Source organism: Rhinatrema bivittatum, chromosome 5 (assembly GCF_901001135.1).
Source record: "Rhinatrema bivittatum chromosome 5, aRhiBiv1.1, whole genome shotgun sequence".
NCBI lineage: Eukaryota > Metazoa > Chordata > Amphibia > Gymnophiona > Rhinatrematidae > Rhinatrema > Rhinatrema bivittatum.
In genome coordinates this window covers 235,404,665-235,428,531 of record NC_042619.1, presented here as the reverse complement: position 1 = coordinate 235,428,531, position 23,867 = coordinate 235,404,665, and the positions used below count along the sequence as shown (strand labels likewise).

At 44.5% G+C, this 23,867-nt stretch overlaps 1 protein-coding gene across 8 annotated transcripts in view; it reads left to right on the top strand.

Annotated features, from left to right (window-relative positions):
* DOP1B (DOP1 leucine zipper like protein B) overlaps window positions 1–23,867 on the top strand; it is a 299,309-nt gene that overhangs the window by 92,910 nt on the left and 182,532 nt on the right. For all 8 annotated transcript variants that reach the window (XM_029603491.1, XM_029603487.1, XM_029603486.1 and 5 more), the window contains 2 exons: window positions 1,599–1,708; window positions 7,427–7,541. In XM_029603491.1, coding sequence (XP_029459351.1) covers window positions 1,599–1,708; window positions 7,427–7,541 — 225 coding nt within the window. The remainder of the gene's footprint in view (window positions 1–1,598; window positions 1,709–7,426; window positions 7,542–23,867) is intronic.

The window sequence follows — 23,867 nt, the reverse complement described above, 5'->3', positions numbered from 1 at the left end:
TTAGCCGGCGTCTGTTTTCCGAACCCGTGGCTGTCAGCGGGTTCAAGAACCGACGCCGGTAAAATTGAGCTTCGGCTGTCAAACCCGCTGACAGCCGCCGCTTCTGTCAAAAAGGAGGCGCTAGGGAACGTGCTAGTGTCCCTAGCGCCTCCTTTTACCGCAAGCCCTAATTTACATACCTGGGCTTTCTGTATTGCACGCCCAGAAGAGTGGCCTGTGCGCGCGTCGGGAGAGCGGGCACTCGCCGGCTCTCCCGCGCGTTATTCTGTATCGGCCTATCTATTAGGACATTTGTTCTGCATACACTGTCCTAACCACAAACCCTTCCAGAACTGCAATTTCTGGCAAATGCCTGTAAAGAAATCTACCTTTTTTTGGTCCACTGCCTGAAGAGCTGCAATGTTCATTCTCAGATTCTGACAAAGATAATTTGTGGTTTAAAATGAGATCCTGAGCTTCAAGATGAGGGAGACAGGAGAATACATGTCATAAAATGCTGATGTGCAGTTTGATAAGGCTTTAGTCGCTTCACTCATTGATGTTTGTTAGCAGGACTCACTTGCTCAAGTACTAATATGGTTTCCAAGTTTTGAAATCCTGGTTTCTGGGGATAAGGAATCTGAGGCTTGATCTTGGAAGATTCCTCGCCTTCCCTACTCCCCTCACCTCTAGATTCCTTTTCTTTCTCCCTTTCAGGATCTCCTCTACCCCTTCATTCCCTTCCACCATCTCTCCTAAAGCTCCAGGCTTCCTCCCCATCTTCCTTTCTGCCTCCAGAAGCGGTTGATTCTTCTGAATCTGATGTGTTCAGAAAACATGTTAATTTGAATTGTACAAGATGCGGCCTGGAGTCTATTAATAGCCTGCTGGTAGAGAAGCACCCCTACCATAGTTCAGTCAGAGTGGTGAAGGAAGCAAAGTTGTTCTTTACCTTGCCTTATCTCAGTAATACATCCGGGGTTTTCCAGTTCCAGTCAGAATTGATTTTATAGTTTTGCTGATAACTTACAAAGGTCTTCTTGCTCCTTAAGCTTTTCTTATGGGATTCTGCGATTTATTCAAAGCAATTACAGCATTCTTTTCCCTATCATGACCCATTTCTTTTGTGCTTATAAATATTTATGAAGGAGACGACCAGAGCCAATGCATAAAGTCAGCAAGAATTGTCCGTTCTTGAGTCCTTGTTGTTATTCCCTGCTTCTAGGGTACTGTTCTTACTATGAGGTTCATTTTTCTAGTGTCTCCATGTTAAGAATGCTAGATTGCTCAAGTCTTATATATACATTTTTTAAACATTTTATAAATGGATATATGTTCATGTTTCATATTTTCATACCACATACAGAAATCTGTAGAAAAAATTCAAGGCATGAGGTATATGCATGTGAATAGTTCCAGGTCCTTGTTGAGATTTTCCTCTGATACAGTCCTTAATTTTAATCCTCTTATGTCCATCCAGTTCTGGGTTTGGACAGTTTGAGAACACCCAGGAAAGTCTCAGGAAAACTTGGGCAGTGGCCATATGTTGGCTAAGCAGCTAGTACAGACTTGTAACTAAGAATTTACCATGCACTTCAGTTCTTTCCTTCATTTTTCAGGCTCGGATATCAAAGGAGGTGTGTTAGCCCCAGAAACAAATATCACAGCATCTTCTGAAGACCCTTCTGCCAGTTTTTTTGAAAAGTACTCCAGAGAGCTATTAGTTCAGGTGGGTGGTGTAATACTGAGAAATAAGAATCCTTGGGGGAAGCTGGATGGACTGCTAACATATGTGTTCAGTACTCCTGGCTATTGGGTAGACATTATACTTAATTAGGCTAATAAATACTTTAAGATGCAAACTGTTAAGACTAAGAACATAAGAAAATGCCATACTGGGTCAGACCAAGGATCCATCAAGCCCAGCATCCTGTTTCCAACAGTGGCCAATCCAGGCCAAAAGAACCTGGCAATTACCCAAAAACTAAGTCTATTCCATGTTACCATTGCTAATGGCAGTGGCTATTCTCTAAGTGAACTTAATAGTAGGTAATGGACTTCTCCTCCAAGAACTTATCCAATCCTTTTTTAAACACAGCTGTAGTAACTGCACTAACCACATCCTCTGGCAACAAATTCCAGAGTTTAATTATGCGTTGAGTAAAAAAGAACTTTCTCCGATTAGTTTTAAACGTGCCCCATGCTAACTTCATGGAGTGCCCCCTAGTCTTTCTATTATCCGAAAGAGTAAATAACCGATTCACATCTACCCGTTCTAGACCTCTCATGATTTTAAACACCTCTATCATATCCCCCCTCAGCCGTCTCTTCTCCAAGCTGAAAAGTCCTAACCTCTTTACTCTTTCCTCAAAGGGGAGCGGTTCCATTCCCTTTATCATTTTGGTCGCCCTTCTCTGTACCTTCTCCATCGCAATTATTTCTTTTTTGAGATGCGGCGACCAGAATTGTACACAGTATTCAAGGTGCGGTCTCACCATGGAGCGATACAGAGGCATTATGAAATTTTCCATTTTATTCACCATTCCCTTTCTAATAATTCCCAACATTCTGTTTGCTTTTTTGACTGCTGCAGCACACTGAACCGACGATTTCAATGTGTTATCCACTATGACGCCTAGATCTCTTTCTTGGGTTGTAGCACCTAATATGGAACCCAACAGTGTGTAATTATAGCATGGGTTATTTTACCCTATATGCATCACCTTGCACTTATCCACATTAAATTTCATCTGCCATTTGGATGCCCAATTTTCCAGTCTCACAAGGTCTTCCTGCAATTTATCACAATCTGCTTGTGATTTAACTACTCTGAACAATTTTGTGTCATCTGCAAATTTGATTATCTCACTCGTCTTATTTCTTTTCAGATCATTTATAAATATATTGAAAGGTAAGGGTCCCAATACAGATCCCTGAGGCACTCCACTGTCCACTCCCTTCCACTGAGAAAATTGTCCATTTAATCCTACTCTCTGTTTCCTATCTTTTAGCCAGTTTGCAACCCACGAAAGGACATCGCCACCTATCCCATGGCTTTTTACTTTTCCTAGAAGCCTCTCATGAGGGACTTTGTCAAACGCCTTCTCATAATCCAAGTATACTACATCTACTGGTTCACCTTTATCCACATGTTTATTAACTCCTTCAAAAAAGTGAAGCAGATTTGTGAGGCAAGACTTGCCCTGGGTAAAGCCATGCTGACTTTGTTCCATTAAACCATGTCTTTCTATATCTTCTGTGATTTTGATGTTTAGAACACTTTCCACTATTTTTCCTGGCACTGAAGTCAGACTAACCGGTCTGTAGTTTCCCGGATCGCCCCTGGAGCCCTTTTTAAATATTGGGGTTACATTTGCTATCCTCCAGTCTTCAGGTACAATGGATGATTTTAATGATAGGTTACAAATTTTTACTAATAGGTCTGAAATTTCATTTTTGAGTTCCTTCAGAACTCTGGTGTGTATACCATCCGGTCCAGGTGATTTACTACTCTTCAGTTTGTCAATCAGGCCTACCACATCTTCTAGGTTCACCGTGATTTGATTCAGTACATCTGAATCATTATGCATGAAAACCTTCTCCGTTACGGGTACCTCCCCAATATTCTACTAATGTAGAACTTCCCTCAGCCAATTACCTGAAGAAAGGATCTGTGTTTCTTAAAGCTTGCTTCCTAAAATGTTCATAATACGAAGACACCCACTATCATCCTTTGACTCTCACGCCCATCCTCTCACATTCATACATAAATAAAACATAGCAAATGTACTTGGAGGTCAAAGGCCACAGTTTTATTGTAACTCAGTACCTGAGTTCAATAACACAAGCATTGTTTGTAATACAAATAAGCAATCCCCAACCAGCCCTTTGTAGTTTAACTGCCCAGCAAGCTTAAATATCCCCCAAGTTACCTGACCTGTATTCCCATTGATCTCATGCCCCCACCACAGCCAGCTAGGAGCCCACCATCAACAGGGCTGAACCCAGACACTGCAGTGCAGTTTCCATCGTATGCTCTGGTACCCCCTGCTGCAACAACAACTATGGCAATTAATAGAAACAATAGCAAAAACCATGACAAAAGAGAGAGAGGATGGCCAGGGCCGGGATTTGAAGCGGTGAAAGTGTCGCTGAAACCAACTCATCTTAAAAAGGACTGTCCTCAAGGGATCGGTTAGTGTTGTGCTTGCCAGCCGCAGGACTCCATGGCCAGCTTCCCTCACCCATTGGGGCCTCGGGACTGTTTCCTCCTCTTCCGCGGTGGCAGAAAACCACTGTCACCATTGCGCCTCTTCATCGTGGCAAGGAATTGGCCAACACCTGACAGCAGCTTAGGCGCACGCGCTTCTCAAGTTCTTAAAGGGGCTGTGGCGGGAGAATTTCCCATGGTTCCCATCTGATGTCATCAAGCAGGGATTACTTAAACCTAGTCCCTGCTCTTCAGCCTTGCTTCTGCAACAGGTCATCTCCTCGGAGAAGCTGTTAGTTCTGCTCACGTTCCTAATTCCGTGTTGCGCCTTGTATTTCTGCCTTGGTGTTCTTCCTGACCGTGTTCTCCTGCTTCCTGGTCCTATTCTCTCCGTTGCTCCCTGACATCCTGGTTCTGTCTTCCTCGGGCTGATTTCTGGCCTCGACCCTTGGACTGTTCTCTCGATTCTGCTGTCTGCCGCCTGCCTCGATCCTTGGACTGTCCACTGGACTCCGTTGTTTACCCCTACCTTGGGTCCAAATCACCACAGCCCCGTGATCCACTCCCAACGACTAGGACCTGTAGGATCTACTCTTAAAGTAGTGCCAACCTAGTCTTGGCTCAGGGATCCACCGTTTGTAATAGCTTGCAGAGACCATGGACCTGACAGATCTCTCCGGTCTCCAGGCCATTCTGGGACTTGCTCAAAAGATACAGCAACAATTTTTGGAAGCACTAGCAGGTTCAGTGGAACGGCTCAGTGCCTGTCTAGATGCCACCACTGCGTTGAAGAGCAACGCAGCCGCTGCTGCTCCTCTGGCTTCCCCATTGGCGATCACCTTCAGACTTCCCCCAGATATTCAGGGGATCCTAAGTTGTGTTGAGGATTCTTGAATCAGTGCTTCATGCACTTTTCTCAGCAACACACGCAATTCTCCAACGATTCCATCAAGAAGACCTTTATCCTCTTTCCCCCCCCCCCCCTCGATGGGAAGGCCCTGGCCTGGGCATCACCTCTATGGGAATGAGGAGACATCCTGCTTCAAGACCTGCAGCAGTTTGTCAATGCATTCAAGCAAGTCTTTGAGTCCGGCCATCGAGATACTGTGGGGTTTGACCTGTTACATCTACGCCAAAGTACGAAGACCCTGGCAGAGTACACCATAGAGTTCCGTACTATGACTTCAGAATTAAACTAGAGGGAAGAGCCTCCAGAGCATTTTCCTAGAAGGGCTATTCTCTCGGATAACAGATGAGTTGGCCGCCCGAGAGCTCCTGGAATCCCTGTATGCCCTCATCAAACTGGCTGGGAGGATTGACCAGCGACTACAGCAAAGGGCATAAGAACTATGAGGTCCACGAAGATCCATGCAACTGGCTCTTTTTTCATGTCCCCTCACTCCATCACCTGCAACCTTGCCAGGATCGACAAATCAGGAGGAACCCATGCAGCTTGGGCAGAGCCACCTTTGATCAGAAGAGAGACTTTGACGACACTCTCTTGGTCTATGCTTCTATTGCGCAGGACAGGGATATCTACAAGCTCAATGCCCTTTGAAGTTGGGAAACACCCGAGCTTAGGAGTCGGGGAATTCACCCTGGGCTGTGCGCTTCCCTCTCCCCAACTGATGCCTGCAAATTTTCTACCCTTGTGTTAGTGGATTCCGGAGCAGGGGGAAACTTTATCATGAAGGCTTTGGTGGACCATCTAAAACTTCCAACAGTTCCTAGAGAGTCACTGCTTCTCATGCCTTCCATCTATGGTGAGACTTTGCCAGGACAAATCACTATCATGACTGAATCCCTGCTCCTCCAGACTGACCTTCTCCATCTAGAAAAAATAGTTTTCCATGTCATTGAGAAGGCTGTACACCCCATTGTTCTGGGGCTTCCCTAGCTAGATTCAGATGGTCCTCATGGCCTGTTATTGTCTGTTCCAGTGATGCATGAGGACTGTCACTCTCACATCAATTATCCAATTTCTTCTCCACTTCCTTCCAGCAGGGTGGTGGGGTGGCAGCGGGAGGTAGGGCGAGAGAAGTGGGCCATATCTCCGGCTGACCTGGGGCCCACATTATCATAGATAGCACAGAATTAGCCTGCACTGCCATTCCATTAGTCATTTCTGCCCAGCTGCTTTGATTTTTTTTTTTTTGTCAGTTTGTATTTTTGGCTGGCTTACTACTATCTGTAGCAGGTCATCTCCCAGTCAGTCTGGGAGAGAAGGGCAAACTACTCTTGGGGGAATTCTGTGCACAAAAGCTTAATTCTGCAAACTTTATATTGGTCAAAATAACACAATTTACATGACAGTCTTTAATTACATTTTAAATTAATACAGAAAAATGTTTTTACTTAAAGATGCAGAATTTCCCTAGAAATTCACTGTAAGAGTGTCCCTTCCACTCGCTCTCCCTATTCCCCTGGCCACTTTACCCTCTCAGGCCCCAACTCCTCCACTTGCCAGAATCTCTCCCCTCCACCTCTAGTCTCAATCCCTTCCACTCTCTTGCCACTCCCAGAGTTTGACCCTGTTCTCAGTACTGCCCGTCACACAGGCTCCCTCTGTCCCTCCCTCTCTCTAGTACACATACACACACCCTCATACAGGCTCCCTCACTCTCGTGCACACACCCACTCAAGCTTCCACCAAAGGAAGAAATGTGCCATAAAACAAGCAAGCAAGATGTGGGAAAGTCTCTTTTAATGATAAAGATCCCTAAAAAAATTGTTTATGAAACGTTTGTACCCACGTTTTGTTCCATGCTCCTACTCTTGTATAAAAACAAGCCTGGAAGAGCTTATGTGACCTAAAGAACATAAGGGTCCGATAAACTTTTCAGGCAAAAAGAGAGAGAAAAAGGGTCAAAAGCCTGCAAAGTAGGTTTTGCTGGCATTGTTTTTGAAATACAAAAATTTAATTGTGGATCACAGGAAGCGAAAAAAAATCTATAGAAGCTGGGCAGGTGGAAAGCAGGGTGGAACTTGGACAAAATTCCCACCTCACTTTTTGCACAAGATTTTTGCTTGCACAAATTTTTAAAGTAAATTGTTTTTTCATTTTAAAAGCTGTAGGATATTAAATTTTTGGAAAAAAAGTTGTGCTGTTCAAAAAAAACTGATAGGCTTTTTATCATTTTTTTTTTTTTCCTCCTGAAATTTAAATTTGGTCCTAATAGCTGACAGTCTATGAAAAGTGCTGGTTTGTAATCATTGAATATTTTTCATCTTTTTCAGGCTCTGGTAGAAATACTGCATCAAAAGATCTTGGATCCTAACTCTGAGCAAGGCCAGCATGTGTATCTGAAGCCTTTCCGCATTCTAATTAGTCTGCTCGACAAACTGGAAATAGGTAACATTAAACAGCTAGAAATGGATAACATCAAACAATCTGATTTGAAATATTGAGTGCTAAAGCAGCAACCAGCTCAAAAGAAGTATTAGTGAGCCTTTGTAATGAGAACGAACTCTATATTAGCTATGTAGACCTAGGAAAACTATTGCCTATCTCTGGTTATGAGAAAGGAGGACTGGATCTATTTTATGGGATATTGCAGGGTACTTTTGACCTGGATTGGCCATGGTTTTAGACTGGATGCCGAGCATGATGGATCTTTGGTCTTACCAGTATGGCTTTTCTTAGGTTCTTGTACTCTTTTATGTTAAGATCTTTCTCAGTCAACAAATAGGCATAAATTAGCCATAATGCATGGGTACTGAGACAGACCCATCTCTCGGAGCTCAATAAAAACTTTACTGAGCATGTACGGGAGTTACTGTGCTCACACACTGCCTCGTGAGCTCCTCAGCCTTTGAGCAACAGCGTTGTTGTGTCCCAGTTTCTCTATTGCAATTTTTAGGATTCTGACTTGGTGCCCTTTTACTGTCTTGTTGAAGGATTGGATGTGTGCGCTGGATCTGGTAGATGCTTATGTACACATTCCCATTCACCCACCCATCGGAAGTTCCTCAGGTTTGTGGTGAAGGATGTACCCTACCAATATAAGGATGCACAAAATGCCTTGCAGTAGTGGTGACACAGCTTGGTTGGCAGTGAGTCTGTTTATTCCCATAGCTGGACGATTAGCTGGTGCCAGGTCCATCTCTGTCAGAAGTTTGAGTCCCTCAAGAAGACCATACAGCTTCTTCGGACACTGGATTCTTGGTCAACTTTGTCAGATTCTAACTCAAAGAATTCAGTTCACAAGAGCCTGGATAGACTCCTTTCAGGAGAATGCATTTTTTTCCTGTTGAAAGACCTGCATTACCAATGGACCTGGTAAGATCTCTCCTTCAGCAGGACCGAACGTCAACAAGTTTGGTCCTGGTTCTTCTTGAGCACATAGCTGCTGCAGTGCATGTGGTTCCTCTGACTTGTCTGCACATGCGGGGACTTCAGTGCAAAGTCAATGGGATCAGCCATTTTCCCACCAAATCTGTGACCATCCCTTTGGTGAATTAATCTGTAGGTTCTTAATGTGAGTCTCTTGTTATGCCTTCCACTGCATCAAGTGATTCTGACTACCAACACCTCCTTCAAGGTGTGTGTGTGCGGGGGGGGTTTTCCACACTGGTGGAGAGATATCTACACATCAACCACTTGTAGCTGCGGGCCACCTACTGTGCTCTAAGGGGTCGATTTTCAAAGACTCACGTAGTTCCCTGCACGTGCACATGGATGCGGCGATTTAATAATATGTGTGTGTCGCCACGTGCTTGTTATAAAATATGATACCCATGCGCACATGCACGCCCAAATTTTTTACAATGGCATGTGCACGTGCGGGCGGGTCATGACTCATGCGTGCAGGGGGAGGAATATTTTAAAGCACGCATGGCAATGCAATTGGGACTTTGCCCAGTTTCCTCCCAGTCTGCACCAACTAACCTTTTTTTTTTTTTTGGGGGGGACACCTACCCACCCACCTACCTACCCACCTACCCACTCCTCCGAGCAGGAGTAAGTTCCACATGCAGGCTGGCTGCCGGTACGCGCTTCCCCAGGTCAGGGCTTAATGGCCACTGTCCTGGCCTGCCCCTTTGACAGAACCCGGCACTTCTGCGTGTACCAGGAGATAAGTGCTTGGCTGGATCGTTTTTAAAATGTGCTTGGCATGCATACAACCCAGCCATGCGTGCATCTCCCAGTTTTTGTGCATGCTGGGCTTTTAAAATTTAGCTGAATGACTTTCTCTCATCTTTTTTCAGGAAAGAGAATTTTGATCCAGGCGGTCAACTAAGTGACTGTCTACATCTACAAGCAGGGAGGTCTGAGTGCTTATGCCCTTTGCCAGAAGGCCCTTCAAATCTGGTCATATTCAGGTTATTACAGTGCACATAACCAGGTGCATGTACCTTCCGGGAATCCAGAACATGTTGATGGACGGCATCAGCAGAGCGTTACAACTGCACAAGTGGTCCCTGGGTCAAGGAATTGTGGATTACTTGTTCAGTCACTGGGAGAGCCCAATGATCGATCTGTTTGCTCAGATAACAATAGAAAGGTTGGGATGATGTGCTCCATGCATCTGAGTTGCTACAGAGCAGCTCCTGATGCTTTTGCTTTAGACTAGAGCATCGGTCTACTCTATGCATACCCACCGATTTATGATTTTTTTTTTCTCCCCCTATTCACAAGGACTGTCCAGAAGGTCCTTCAGTACAAGGTGAGGATAATCTTTATAGCATCAGCCTAGCCACGGCAAATGTAGCATCCATTATCTTGTCCATTAGTCAGTTTAGTCTCCTGTAGACTTTCTGACTCATTGTATAGGAGGAAGGCAGGCTCTTCCATCTGAACCTATCACTGCTGGCCCTCATGGATGGATGTTGAACATGCAATAGTCTCCTCCTTATTCCTTCCTAAAGCAGTGGAGGATATTCTGATTTTCATCAATTGCACGCATGATGTAATATACATGTGTGCATCTGTGTCTGTATATGTGGGTGCATGTACTTGTTTTAAAGTTATCCTCTGTGTATATAAGAAACACAGTATATTAAAACTAAACTAAACTGTCAAGCCTGCCAACTGCTTGTGTCTTTTGATCCCACTAGATAGGGAAAGGAAGTTGGCGAACAAACTCTGACCGATTGGTTAGTGGACTCTGTAATGCACTGTTGCATACTTGCTGGCTTACAGTTTACAGTCTCTGTTAAGCTTCAAATGAGAGCTTTGGCGACTTCAGTGGCTTATCTCGGGGACACTTCTATTGAATACATTTGCAAAGCTGCTACTTTGTCATCTGTTCACACCTTCATATCTCACTGTTGTCTGGACAGCATGTCCCATGGAGACAGTAACTTGAAGCAAGGAGTTCTGCACAGCTTGTTCACCCAGTAGTCCACGCTCATTCTGGTGGGGATGGGTTGACTTGATGGTTGTATGGCAAAGCAATCACTTAACTTGGGACTCCTAATGCATTATGTCTGCTTATTGACAAAGAAAACTTACCTGTAAATAAGGTTCTCCTTAGAGAGCAGGATGAATCAGCCATACTTAATACCCACCAACTCCCTGGAGAGTTGACTTTCTTGCTAATGCTTAAACTCTAGAAGAGATTGAGGGGCTCTTGAGGCAGCACGTAGGAACTCTCACACATGCTCAATAAAGTCTTTACTGAGCTCCGACAACTGGGTCCATGTCAGTGCTGTCAGATGATGTCACACACTTGTTCTGGGTAATTCATCCTGCTGCGTACAGAGAACCCCATTTCCAGGTAAGCAAACTTGCTTTATTTCTGTGATCTCTTGAAATGATGATGCTCATGTTTTACCAGTATATGTAAATAGGAGTTTACTTTTATCCATTTTCTTTCAACTTTCAGCTTATCCAACCCCAAAAGGTGAATAGTAATTCTTGGGATTGATTCTTAAAGTAGTAGTACCTTGCAGTTATGGTGCTGTGCTGTGAATACATTGTTTTTAAATCTGGTTGTCCCTGGTCATAGCCTTGTTGATGTCTTATTTGTATCGGCTAGATTGTAAGCTCCACGGAGCAAGGGCTCTCTCATATTTGTATATGTTCAGTGCTGCGCACATCCAGTAGCTTTTAAGATAATGGGGGTAAGAACTTCAGAGATTTTTTTTTTTTTTTTTTTTTTTAAAGAAGTTGTGGTTCAAATTTCATTAAGGTGAGGAAATGCCCAGCTGACCTTTGGTATGTTTTGTGTTTTTTTATTTTATTTTTAATGCGTTTAACAATATAACGCAAAATACATTGTAGCAGCAAGGGAGAAACAATCTGTAAATCAGTTTATACAGAAGGGGAATAAAATAGAATGAAGAAAATCAAATTACTATCTCTCCCACACATTAGGAAATATAGGGGAGAATCCAAGAAAAGAAAATCAAGCAATGTTTCTATGTAGTAAGAAAAAGGAGCATTACCAACACAATTTAAATGCCATTCGACAATAAGTGACTCTTAGGTGTGCGCATCCAAAAAAGGCTGTAATTGTGATGGCTCAAAAAAACATAATTTGCATTTTGGAATTTCACTATGCATTTATTTATTTATTTATTTATTTAAGGTTTTTATATACCGGCATTCATGAAATGATCACATCATGCTGGTTTACAAATAAACAGGGGTGCAATAAATACATCAAAAACAGAAATAACGTGTTGAAGAAAGCAGTTACAATTAACAAGGACTATTGAACTGGGATCAGAGGAAATAAAGATAATTTAGCAGAGACTAAATTATATACAAGGAGAAGAGGTACAGCTGCTGTGTTGGATATGTTGATGGCGAGGAAAGCTTGCATAAACAGCCAAGTCTTGAGTCTTTCTAAAGGTTAGGAGGCAAGGCTCCTGTCTGAGATCGGGAGGGATGGAGTTCCATAACAGTGGGCCAGCTGTGGAGAGGGCTCGATCTCTTAAGGTAATGTGACTAGTGGTTTTAGTAGGGGGTACATGGAGGGATCCTCTGTATGCGTCTCTGGTAGGTCTTGTGGAGTTGTGTAAGCGGAGAGGAAATTGTAGGTCAATTGTGGTGTGTTGATGGATGATTTTGTATATCAAGGATATGGATTTGTAGAGATTCTGAAGTGAATTGGTAACCAATGAATGTCTTTTAGAATTGGGGAAATATGGTCTCTTTTCCTGGTGTTTGTTAGTAAATGGGCTGCTGTGTTTTGTACCATTTGGAGCGGTTTGGTGTAGGAGGAAGGGAGACCAAGTAGAATAGTGTTACAGTAATCTAACTTTGAGAAAATAATTGCTTGGAGGATCGTTCTGAAATCTTGGGCGTGGAAGAGAGATCTTATCCTTTTTAAAACTTGGAGTTTTAAAAAGGATATCCATTTACATGGATATCCTTTTATTAGTTACGTTATCCATTTACATGGATAACGTAATATAAGCTGAGCTCCCCGTGACAATGCCTCAGGTCTCATTAATAGAAATTTTCTTCTCCCTTCCTGGGTTATCCTGGTAATATCTGGATAAATCCAGACTTTCAGACCATGAAATAGCAAACTCCTATTCCTAAAGAAAAATCTGAGAAACATATTTCTATCATTCATGAAGGCAAAGGAAATTAACATAGTCCCTCTTTGTGAAATTTTAGTTTCTTGAGTCAACTCCAGTACATCTGTAATATTCATGCATCGTTGATCTTGAGGTTCACTTTCAGGAGCTTCCATCACATTTTGAGGCAAATAGTAAGCCTTTGTAATTAAAGGCAGAGCTTCTGTTGGTATCTTAAGAATATTAACCAAGTAGCTCTTGAAAAAATCCACCAAAGGGATCATTTTGACAATGGGGAAATTAAGAACCCTTAAATTAAGACACCTTAAAGAATTCTCGATATTTTCCAACTTTTTAACATGAACAAATTCAGACTGCACTAAATTTTTTGAATTTTTTCCACAGAAGCAATTCTTTTTTCCATAGAATTTAATTTTGTATCATGTGTAGCCAGTTTCTCTGTATTTATTCCACGTTTGTTAGTCTCTAGGAAAACTTGTCAAAGAGGCAATTGCAGATTCAATTGATACTAAAGCATTCCGTGCAGGTTTAGGGTAGGGATCTTCATGGACTGTGATGGTTTTTAGGAAAAACAAAAGTAAAATGTTTTGATAAAAGAATAAATAAAGTAAAAGTGGACTCGAGGGGAATACAGCTTATCTACATTTTCAAGCTGTCCTCATGAAGGTCCTACATATTTATTTTCAATAAGTATTAAATATTTATACTGAGGAATTTTTTGTGGGGTTAGTTAAACGGCACCTCCTTCCCTCGGTAGGATGTTAGGGTCCTGATCCAAATCCGTCATCAGAGTAACCAAGGGAATCTCCCCAGGAATAATGGAGGTAGGAACTTCAGTGGGAACTTCTGTACAAGTTTCCCCAACAGCTGCTGCGGTGGCGTCGGAAGCAGGCCCTGTATTCTTCGCTTCCTCTCCCGGTAAGGCCAGCACACCCCTAGTTCCAAACAGGGAGGCCAAGGCTGACAAATGACTCGCAGGGATCAGCCCAAGGGGGCTTGGGGGGGGGGGGAGAGACTGTGTCACAGGAGCGTAGGGGCTGAGCGAGATCTCCTCTGCCAGCGGGGGTGGTGTTCGCTCCTCACCACCCCTGCAGCTGTATCAGCATGGAAGAGAAGAAGCTCTCAATCTTATGCTGACTTAAGAACATAAGAAATTGCCATGCTGGGTCAGACCAAGGGTCCATCAAACCTAGCATCCTGTTTCCAACAGTGGCCAATCCAGGTCATAAGAACCTGGCAAGTACCCAAACACTAAGAAGATCCCATGCTACTGATGCAATTAATAGCAGTGGCTATTCCCTAAGTAAAATTGATTAATAGCCATTAATGGACTTCTCCTCCAAGAACTTATCCAAACCTTTTTTGAACCCAGCTACACTAACTGCACTAACCACATCCTCTGGCAACAAATTCCAGAGCTTTATTGTGCGTTGAGTGAAAAAGAATTTTCTCCGATTAGTCTTAAATGTGCTACTTTCTAACTTCATGGAATGCCCCCTAGTCCTTCTATTATTCGAAAGAGTAAATAACCGAGTCATATCTACTCGTTCAAGACCTCTCATGATCTTAAAGACCTCTATCATATCTCCCCTCAGTTTTGGGGAATCAGCGCTGGAGGCGTCGGTGAGATGGAGGGCTCAAGCTGGTTTCTCCAGTATCGGCCACGGCTCCTCCTGTGGTCACCTCCACGGAGCATGGCTCCTCCGTTCTAGGATAGTTTGCAGCCAGCTCTGTGATGGTTCGTTGTCCTGGTGGAAGGGATGGCGCTGCAGGATACACGCGGACCCATCCTTTCCTTTTCGGGGGCATAATAACAAAAAGAAACAAACGCAGTTCCTGGAGAAGAACGGACAGCAACGGAGCTGTGCTGCTAAGCTGCCGCCATCTTGGCTCCGCCCTCCCCTGCTTCAGCTAAGGATATATTTTAACTGCCAGGCCTGCAAGTCTGATCGCTTTGAGCTTTAAAACATAGTATCTTACTTAATTCAATACCCAGCCTCCCTCCTAATATCTGACCACCAAGCTTTGTAACAATTTTTAAATAGCTATCAAAATGAATGAGCATCTGGCTACTTAGGTCCTGTGGCTTGCTGAACAAGGCCTGGCCACCACCAACCTGCTGGCTTCAACCCAGATGACTTTTGCTGAGGTGTAACCTTCTGGTTCCAACCTGGCTACCCCATGGCCTGTAGTGTTGCTTGGTTGTGCTTCCTTTATTTGCCCCTTAGGTAGGTCTTTACATTGATACTACTCCCCCTGTGGGCTCATAATGTTCAGAATGCTGTAATGCAGGCCAATTCTGATCCTCAAGAGCCAAAAACAGGTCTGTTTTCAGGATATCCACAATTAATGTGCATGAGAGAGATTTGCATGCATTGCCTCTAGTCTATGCAAATATCTCATCCATATTCATTATGGATATCTTGAAAAACATGTCTGTCTGTGACTCTTGATTACTGAATTTGAGCACCCATGCTGTAATGCTTCATACAGAGGATGACTTTCAAAGCCTTTTAGAACAGTAAAAAGTGATCTTCCTGAAAAAATTGGCTGGCTGACAATCATACTCCCTCAAACTGGCTAAAAATATGCATAGTCTTCCAGATCCTGCATGCTTATAGTGAGGACACATTCTCAAAGGCATTTTTTTTTCTTTTGAGGGGGTAGGGAGGGAATAACATGTGCCAATTCTGTGTTTGAATCTACTTGGACTTTTGCCTATTGAAATTTTTTCCATGCAAAGACCAGGTGCATATTCTTCTGGTCCTCTGTACCCATGGACTGTTCTCAAAGGGACAATGTGTACTCACTTTCCCTTTTGAAAACTAGGCATAAGGTCAGTGAATACACAGTAGCCACGAACTTTGCAATTAGGTATAGAATTTGGAAACTGCCTTCTTCCCCCCACCCCCTTTGAGAGGACAATAACGAAAGCTCTTTCCGTGGATAAAATGCTATCGTGCATGCGGAAATCAGGCTATTCCCCTGGGCTTTCGCTATTGTCCAGCCTGTCTACAGGTAAAACTATCCACACCATTCAAGAACACAGATACTTTTACCCATAGACTGAAGAGGTATCTCCTGGAGCGGATGTCAGAATAACACTCTGACGTTTGTTTATCTAGAAGTATGTGCATATTGTCCAGAAAAGTACAGGCACAAATCTTACAGGTAATTTCTTAGGTTTGCATTCATTATTGCTTAACAATCTGCATAGTTTTGCTTTCATTATTACTACAAAACCTGAGGGTTAAAATGACCCGCTGAGGCATCACGTGATGCGGTGAACACAGGAAGATGCTTCTTGCCATGCTCCAGGTGCCAACCCTTGAAATTGGAAATAATCCACTGCATCCGTGACATCACTGGAGTTCAGCGACTTGTGCTGGGCAGCTCTTTATGAATATTGACAAATATATGTACAAATCTCCTACTGGTATGCCTGCCAAGCCGGCGAAAAAGGAGAAAGAAAAGAATAAGGCTGGAGTGGAGAAAATGGCGGCCACCATGAGCAACGCTCAGTCGGGACCAATCAATGAGAGTGTGGTGAGTTTGATCACAGTGGCAGTATTGGAGGCCCTTGTGAGTAAACTTGAGGCCATATCAGCCCAAATTGCAGAAATAGAATCTGCCAGTGATATTGGCCTGAGATTAGAGATTGTGGAAGGCTGCACATCAGTAATAGAGGATGATGTGCTAGAAGCAGGGCGGAAGCTGCAAAAACTTGGGAAAGTAGTGGCAGTCCAAGATGAAAAGTTGGAGGAATTAGAAAACCTCTTGCAACACAATTTGCGTTTCATCGGAAATGCAGAAACGACTGAGGGGCAGAAACTCGCAAATATACTTAGAGTGGCTCCTAGATACGTTAGGTTTACCAGAATCAAGAGGCACCTTGATGATTGAGAGAGCACACAGGATGGGACCGAAGAAGGCGACTCAAGGCCTCATGGTGTTATCGTCAGATTTTTTAACTTTCTCCACAAGCAGTCAGTCTGGCAGACCTCATTTAAAATATCTTTTCTTAAATATCAGAACTCCCCAATTTAAAACCTTTCAAGATTTCTCTTATAAAGTAGCATCAAAAAGGCGGGAATTCGGGGGGCGCGCTGACGTCACTGGGGGGAATGGTCGCATAATCAGTGAGCTCCCGGCTATTCTTTTTTGCAACCGGCCAGAACCTCGTTTTTTGTGCTAGTTTCCTCGAACCACCTACTGCACTCGATAGCCCGAGGACCCAGGATGGCGAATATTAAGTCGGGCTGCGATTTAACCCACTACACATATTCGAAATCGGGGCTGGAACCCAGGGAGCCCGAGCCGGATCCGATTGCAGGCCCAAGCACCGAGGCGGCGGTGGACCATCCAGCTCCTGAAGCGATCTCTGACCTGCCGTCGCGGGCTGAGATGAGAGACTGGTTCATTGGCTTGCGGGCGGACATGAAACAGCATAAAGCTGACCTTCTGCAGAATATGACTGAGCTCCGCGAAGATTTGGCAGCGCTGGGATACAGAGTAGATGAAACGGAGACTAAGGTGGAGGGTCACGCTGACACGCTTCACAAAATGGCCGACGCGCTTCAAAACAGCATGAAGGAACAGGCATTGCTTGCCGACAAGGTAGAGGACCTCGAAAACCGGTCCCGCCGAAACAACTTACGCATCAGAGGAGTACCTGAAACGGAAGGCTATGCGGACTGTGAGGTAGTAGTGCAAAAAATGTTTCAATACCTCATGCAGGAATCAGGGGCCGAGGGGGAGCGGGCTGAGACAGGAGGCCCCGGCTTTCGCATTGAACGGGTGCACAGGACCCTGGGACCCAAGACCTCTGAGAAACCACGGGACATCTTGGTATGCCTGCAGACATTCAGGGACAAAGAGCTATTGTATGCAACCTCCCGAAAACGCCGTGAATGGGTATGGGAAGGACACAAACTAAGCATTTTTACTGACCTTGCGGCCACCACCCTGCGCAAACGTTTTGAATTTCGCTCTGTCACAAGCACGCTGCGGGACCGGAACATACGCTATAAGTGGACATTCCCCTTTGGCCTGCAGTTCGAAGTACAGGGGAGCTCTTTTCGGGTTCGCTCCCTGGCTGAAGCGACAGAGGTGTTTCTCAAGCTACAACTCCCCTTGCCATTGGTAGCTGCGACCACTGACTCCCAGTTGCACAATATTCCGAAGACACCACGTTGGCAACGGGTGGGCAACAAACGCCGCTTGGAAAGACAGCGGCGAACACCACCTGGAGTGCAGGCCGCACCCACCTCCGGATCCATAGGATGAAGGGACTGGTGATCTTTTTCTTTTTCATTCTTTTACTCACAAATTGATGGGGTTCTGGGTCCCCTGTATTACAGCTTATGGTTCAAGTGTTGACTGCATTGTTATGATAAATAGGTTCTTGGCTGAATAAGGGCGGCGCAATTCTTTTTTAAGCCGGGGGAGCGATCTCTTTCTCTCGCTGGTTACTAAGACCCCCGGTTCAGGAGTTATCCCAATGGGGGATATACTGGGAATTGGAGTGGGGGGGGAAGGGAGTTTTACATCCATGTGCTCTGGGGACACTGAATGGTTTTTTCAGGATGCTGGGGAAGTCCAGGATGGCGATCATGCTCTGATACAGCAATGTGGTTACCTTAGACTTATTTGGTTTACACTATGGCTCTGAAGATATGGTCCCTGAATGTAAAGGGACTTAACACCCCCATAAAACGTCACCATCTCCTCCGAGATTTGAGACGACAAAATGTAGATATCACACTTATACAAGAGACCCACACTAGGAAACATCATGAATACTTGCTCCGCTTTGCAGGTTACCCTCATGGCTATTTTGCTTCTAGTTCCCCTACCTCTAAATATGCAGGGGTGGGTATACTACTAGCCCACTCCGTAATTTTTGAATACAAATCTCATGTCGCTGATCCGGGGGGACGTTATTTATTTTTAAAAATACAGCTAGATGGGCACTTGTATACTATAGTCAGTATCTATGCACCAAATGTGGATCAGCATCTCTTTTTTCAGAAATTGGAAGGCGTGTTGTCCACTTTTGCTGAAGGAATACTGATCTGGGGTGGGGATCATAATGTGGTACGGAACCCTAGGGTGGACTCCTCCAACCCCAGAAAGGCAGGGAGCTGGAAGGCCACCTCCTCCTTGACAACAATAATGCATGAGTGGAGTCTAATAGATATCTGGAGACAACGGAACCCTACATCTAGAACGTATACATTTTACTCTAACCCCCATGATACCTATTCTCGACTTGACTTTTTGCTTGTGGATAAAGGGGTACAGAATCAGGTGTTGGATATAGGCATAGGGGACATAACGTGGTCTGATCACGCCCCGGTATGGTTCACTGTTGCTCTGATGGACCTTGCTCCCGGAACTAGGTTCTGGCGCCTTCGAGACGAACTCTTACGGGACCCCAAACATAGTGAACTGCTGGCGGCCCACCTGCGGGAATATTTCACATTGAATAAGGGGACGGTACGGGATGTGGGGATTTATTGGGAGGGCTCCAAGGCGGTTATGCGAGGGCACCTGTTGGCGCTCTCCTCTGCATTGAGGAAACAGAGAGACGCAAAGCGAGCCGCTTTGTTACATGATATCGCAGCGCTAACGCGGGAACATTCCCACTATCAGGCGCGAGCTACTCTCGCTCGCCTCCGGCTTAAGCGCACTGAACTGCACCTGTTAAACGCTGAACATATCGCCCATGCCATGCTCAGGGCCAAACAACGCTATTTTGAAGGCAATAATAAAGCAGGGCGGTTTCTAGCGTGGATGCTTAAGCAGCGAGCTTACTTGGCCAATATAGCAAAGATACGGGACAAGCAGGGTGTCATATTGACGGCGACTAAAGATATACGAAATTGCTTTACAAAGTATTATACCCAGCTATATATGGCAGACCCTTCTATTACTGGGGCCCAGGTGGACCAATACCTTGAGACGATGCCCTTACCCTCCCTGACCAAATCCCAGCAAACTTATTTAGAGACGCCTATCCAGGCTATTGAGATACAGGAGGCTATACGGGATCTTAAAGCGGGTAAATCACCAGGTCTGGACGGTTTTTCTGGGGGTTATTATAAAAAGTTTAGCACCCATTTAGTGGGCCCCTTGACCGACTATTTCAATGGGCTGCGAGATGGAGACCAATTGCCCCCCCATACCAACGTGGAGGGTATCACTGTTCTCCCGAAGCCGGGCAGGGACCCAGCGCACTGTGGGTCGTACCGCCCTATTTCACTGATCAATGTCGATCTAAAATCCTGGCCAAGGTGCTAGCTGCCAGGCTTAATACCGTCCTGCCCTTGTTGGTACATAGTGACCAGGTTGGATTTATTCCCCGTAGGATGGCTGCTGACAATGTGCGAAAGGTGACAGACGCGATATGGTGGGCCACCACAGCCAAGGTCCCTTTGATACTGATGGCCATTGACGCAGAAAAGGCGTTCGACTTAGTTCATTGGGACTTTTTATTCGCCATTTTGGAGAAAATGTCCTTTGGCCCGGGCTTCTTGCGTTGGATTCAGTGTTTATATCAGGACCCTGGAGCTAGAATTAAGGTTAATGGGCAATATGGGGATCTCTTCCCAGTTCAGCGTGGGACTCGACAGGGCTGCCCCCTATCACCCTTATTGTTCGCGCTGTTCTTGGAGCCCTTGGCGACTAGGGTGCATGGTTCGCCCTCGATTGCGGGGGTGCCCATGGAGCCCAATCCCATGAAGATCTCGCTATTTGCGGATGACATTCTACTCACCCTCACACACCCATTGGAATCCATCGAAGGAGTCACAGAAGAACTGCGGGCGTTCAGCGCGGTGTCTGGTTTTAAGGTTAACATGGACAAAACGGAAATATTAAACATAACTGCTAAGCCCGAGGTTATGGGAGAGTTGGCACACCAATATCCCTTTAAAGTCTCACATACGGTGTTAAAATATTTAGGAGTACATATAGGAGCGAATCTTAACGAGTTATTTCGCCTCAATTATTTACCACTGCTGAAAAAAATTAGACAAGATCTCCATCTCTGGGACAGGGGGCAGTATTCATGGCTGGGGAGGGTGGCAATTGGCAAAATGAATGTTATCCCTCGATTTCTGTACTTTTTCCATACCATCCCCATTTTCATTTCCTCTGCGATACTACGCGCCTGGCAGAAGATTCTCTTTGACTTTATCTGGCGCAAGCGCCCACCCAGGGTGTCACGGCGCCTCTTGTATCAACCTCGTGACCGCGGGGGTCTTGGGATCCCGAACTTAGTCTGGTTATATGTTGCGGCCCAATTAAAGGCGATCCCCGATGCTCATAGTCGACGGTCTCCAAAGCAATGGGCCTCTTTTGAGGAACAGGTCCTCGGGGGAGTGCCACTCCCTGCACTATTTTGGCAACCGCGGCATACTTGGACACATTCGGGGCAGAAGACGGGGGCCCTGGACACTATGTTGCGTATATGGGACCGCTGGAAGGTGAAACTGATGGGAGACCGCTGTTACTTTCACTCCACTAGCCTTTATCACCACTCGCAATTCTCAGCGGGCCGCCAATATGGAGTTTTCCGTGCTTGGCGACGGAAAGGAATCACTCGTATTGAACACTTGCTTAAAGGCGAGACTTTGATGACTTTGGTCGGAGCTTCAGACTCTGTATAAACTACCTTCTTCTGATTTCTTAGCTGGGAGTCAAATACTTCACTTCCTCCGGTCACCTCAAATTCTGGACTCCATAAAGCGGGGGAAATCTCAGTTTGAAAATCTTTGCGCAGCGGCTGATAAAACCCGAGGGATGATCTCTAAAATCTATGCTCTTCTAGCTACTGTCGATGAGACCCCCTTTCCACATACGGGTCACTGGGAACATGATCTGGGACTGATGCTAACGCCAAAGGCCTGGCTCCACATATACCGGCAGGCACGTCAGTGTTCTGTCTCTGCACTTTACCAGGAAAATTGCTACAAAATGATAACACGCTGGTACCTAACGCCTTCCCTCTTACAGCGCCGATACCCACAGCTGGACACTCAGTGTTGGAGGGGCTGCAGAAACCTGGGCACCTTTTTTCATATTTGGTGGCAGTGCCCGAAAGTGCAGGGCCTATGGATCGCGGTGGCGAACTGGTTGGAGAGTCTCTTGAATGTTTCTGGCCTATGTGAGGCCAGCTTTATGCTCCTACATCACCCACCTTTAACCCTCAGAAAAAATCAAACACTATTCTGCCATCAAGTATTTATTGCAACCAGACTGACAATTGCCAAAGCGTGGAAACAAGTAGAAGTACCTTCGCTGAAGGTAGTACAACATAAAGTTCATCTTTCCTGCAAGCTGGCGGCGATTACGGCAGACCTTCACGCGGACATCTCAAAGTTTCAGGCAATCTGGTCCCCTTATCTACAATGGGAGAAAAACCAAACAATGACTATGCCTGAGTAGCCTTATACGATATATTGGATCTGTTTAAATGGTACTGTTTCACCACTGTCTCCATTTCTGGTGATGCCACCTCTTTCAATGACAATATCTCTGGCTCTTGGACTCTATAATCTTTCTATTGAGCACATGGATGTAGGGAGGGTGGGGGGGGATTTTGGGTGGGGGGGGAGGGCCCACGACATAGTTTTTTGTATCTCATGTGATGTGTAGTTGTGCACTGTTGTGCTGTTTATTTTGTTTCTTATGATAACCTAATAAAACCTTTAGTAAAAAAAAAAAAAAAAAAGGCGGGAATTCAATGTGCTGTGCTCACAATTAGAACTTGAGAAGAGAATGACCTACTATAAATCTCAATGGAATAGAGATAATCGGGAGGAGTAAATTTTGAAGCACCCAGCTTCTTTTAAATGATTTACTCCATCAGAGTCTTGGGGATGATGTTTCTTTTTCAACATAGGTTATTCTTACATGGTAATAAGTCTGGCTAGCATGCGTCTAATCTAGTTAAAGCCCAAGTACACTCTAAATTTATTAGTAATATAAAGCATCCAACAGGGACTACGGTTACTTCCATCAAACAAAACAAATTTTTAAAGGTTTTTATCAGCAGCTGTATACAGCTGAGAGTTCAGATGTGCAAAATCAGGAGCAGTTTCTCCAAAATATACATTTACTACAGCTGACTGACCAGCAGATTGAGAGATTAAATGGCCCAGTCTCTGCACATGAAGTATTGGAGGTGATCAATGGGCTAAAACCTCATAAGGCATCAGGGCCAGATGTTCTAACAGGATTGTTTTATAGTTCCTTAAGGATTTGATCTCTCCATTGATGAGAGATTTATTTAATCATTTGGTGCACGATCAAGCAGTTCCTGAAACTATGAAGCTGGTTTTCATAACAGTGCTACCTAAACCGGGTGAAGATTTAATGGACCCAAGGGTCCTATAGACCCATTTCATTATTTAATTTAATTTACTAAATGATTCATTTGTCTCTGGTTTTAACACCTCCCACAGTTACTTTCTAATCCTCATGTCTGTTCTTATAAACCTATGTTCTCTTAATTGTTCTTCTGAGTGAAGGCCTGCACCACCTCCCATAGTTATGAATGTAAACGTTGATCTTTTTGTAAACTATTGTTATACCTGTAAACCAGAGTGAAGGCCTTTCGCTAAACCTCGGTATATAAAAGCATACAAATAAATAAATAAATTTAGATGTTAAACTCTCTATGCCAAAATCTGGGCTAATAGACTTAAGCCGATCTTGCCTTGCCTAATCTCTGAAGAACAAACCGGTTTTGTGCCGTAGACATTCAGCAGCTAATGTTAGATGATTACTAGCTACACTGGAGAGTTGCAGAAATGTTTCTGCAGTTAACCCTCTTTTGGTAAGTTTTGACATTGAAAAAGCTTCTGATAGGGTGTCTTGGTAGTTCCGCTTTGCAGCTTTACAGCAATTTATCTTTAAGGGTCCAATATTAACGGCCATTCAGATTTTATATGCAGAACCCTAGGCTTTTAATGCTCCACTTTCTGTGTCTTTTATTTGGGCAGAGGTACTAGGCAAGGCTGCCCACTGTCTCCACTTTTGTATATCTTGTCATTGGAGCCTCTAATTCACAAACTTAAGCAAAACACCAATATTCGAGGTGTTAAGCTGGGTAAACAGATTTTAAAAGTGATGCTATTTACAGATGATATGTTGATGATACTTACAGATGCCCTTAAAT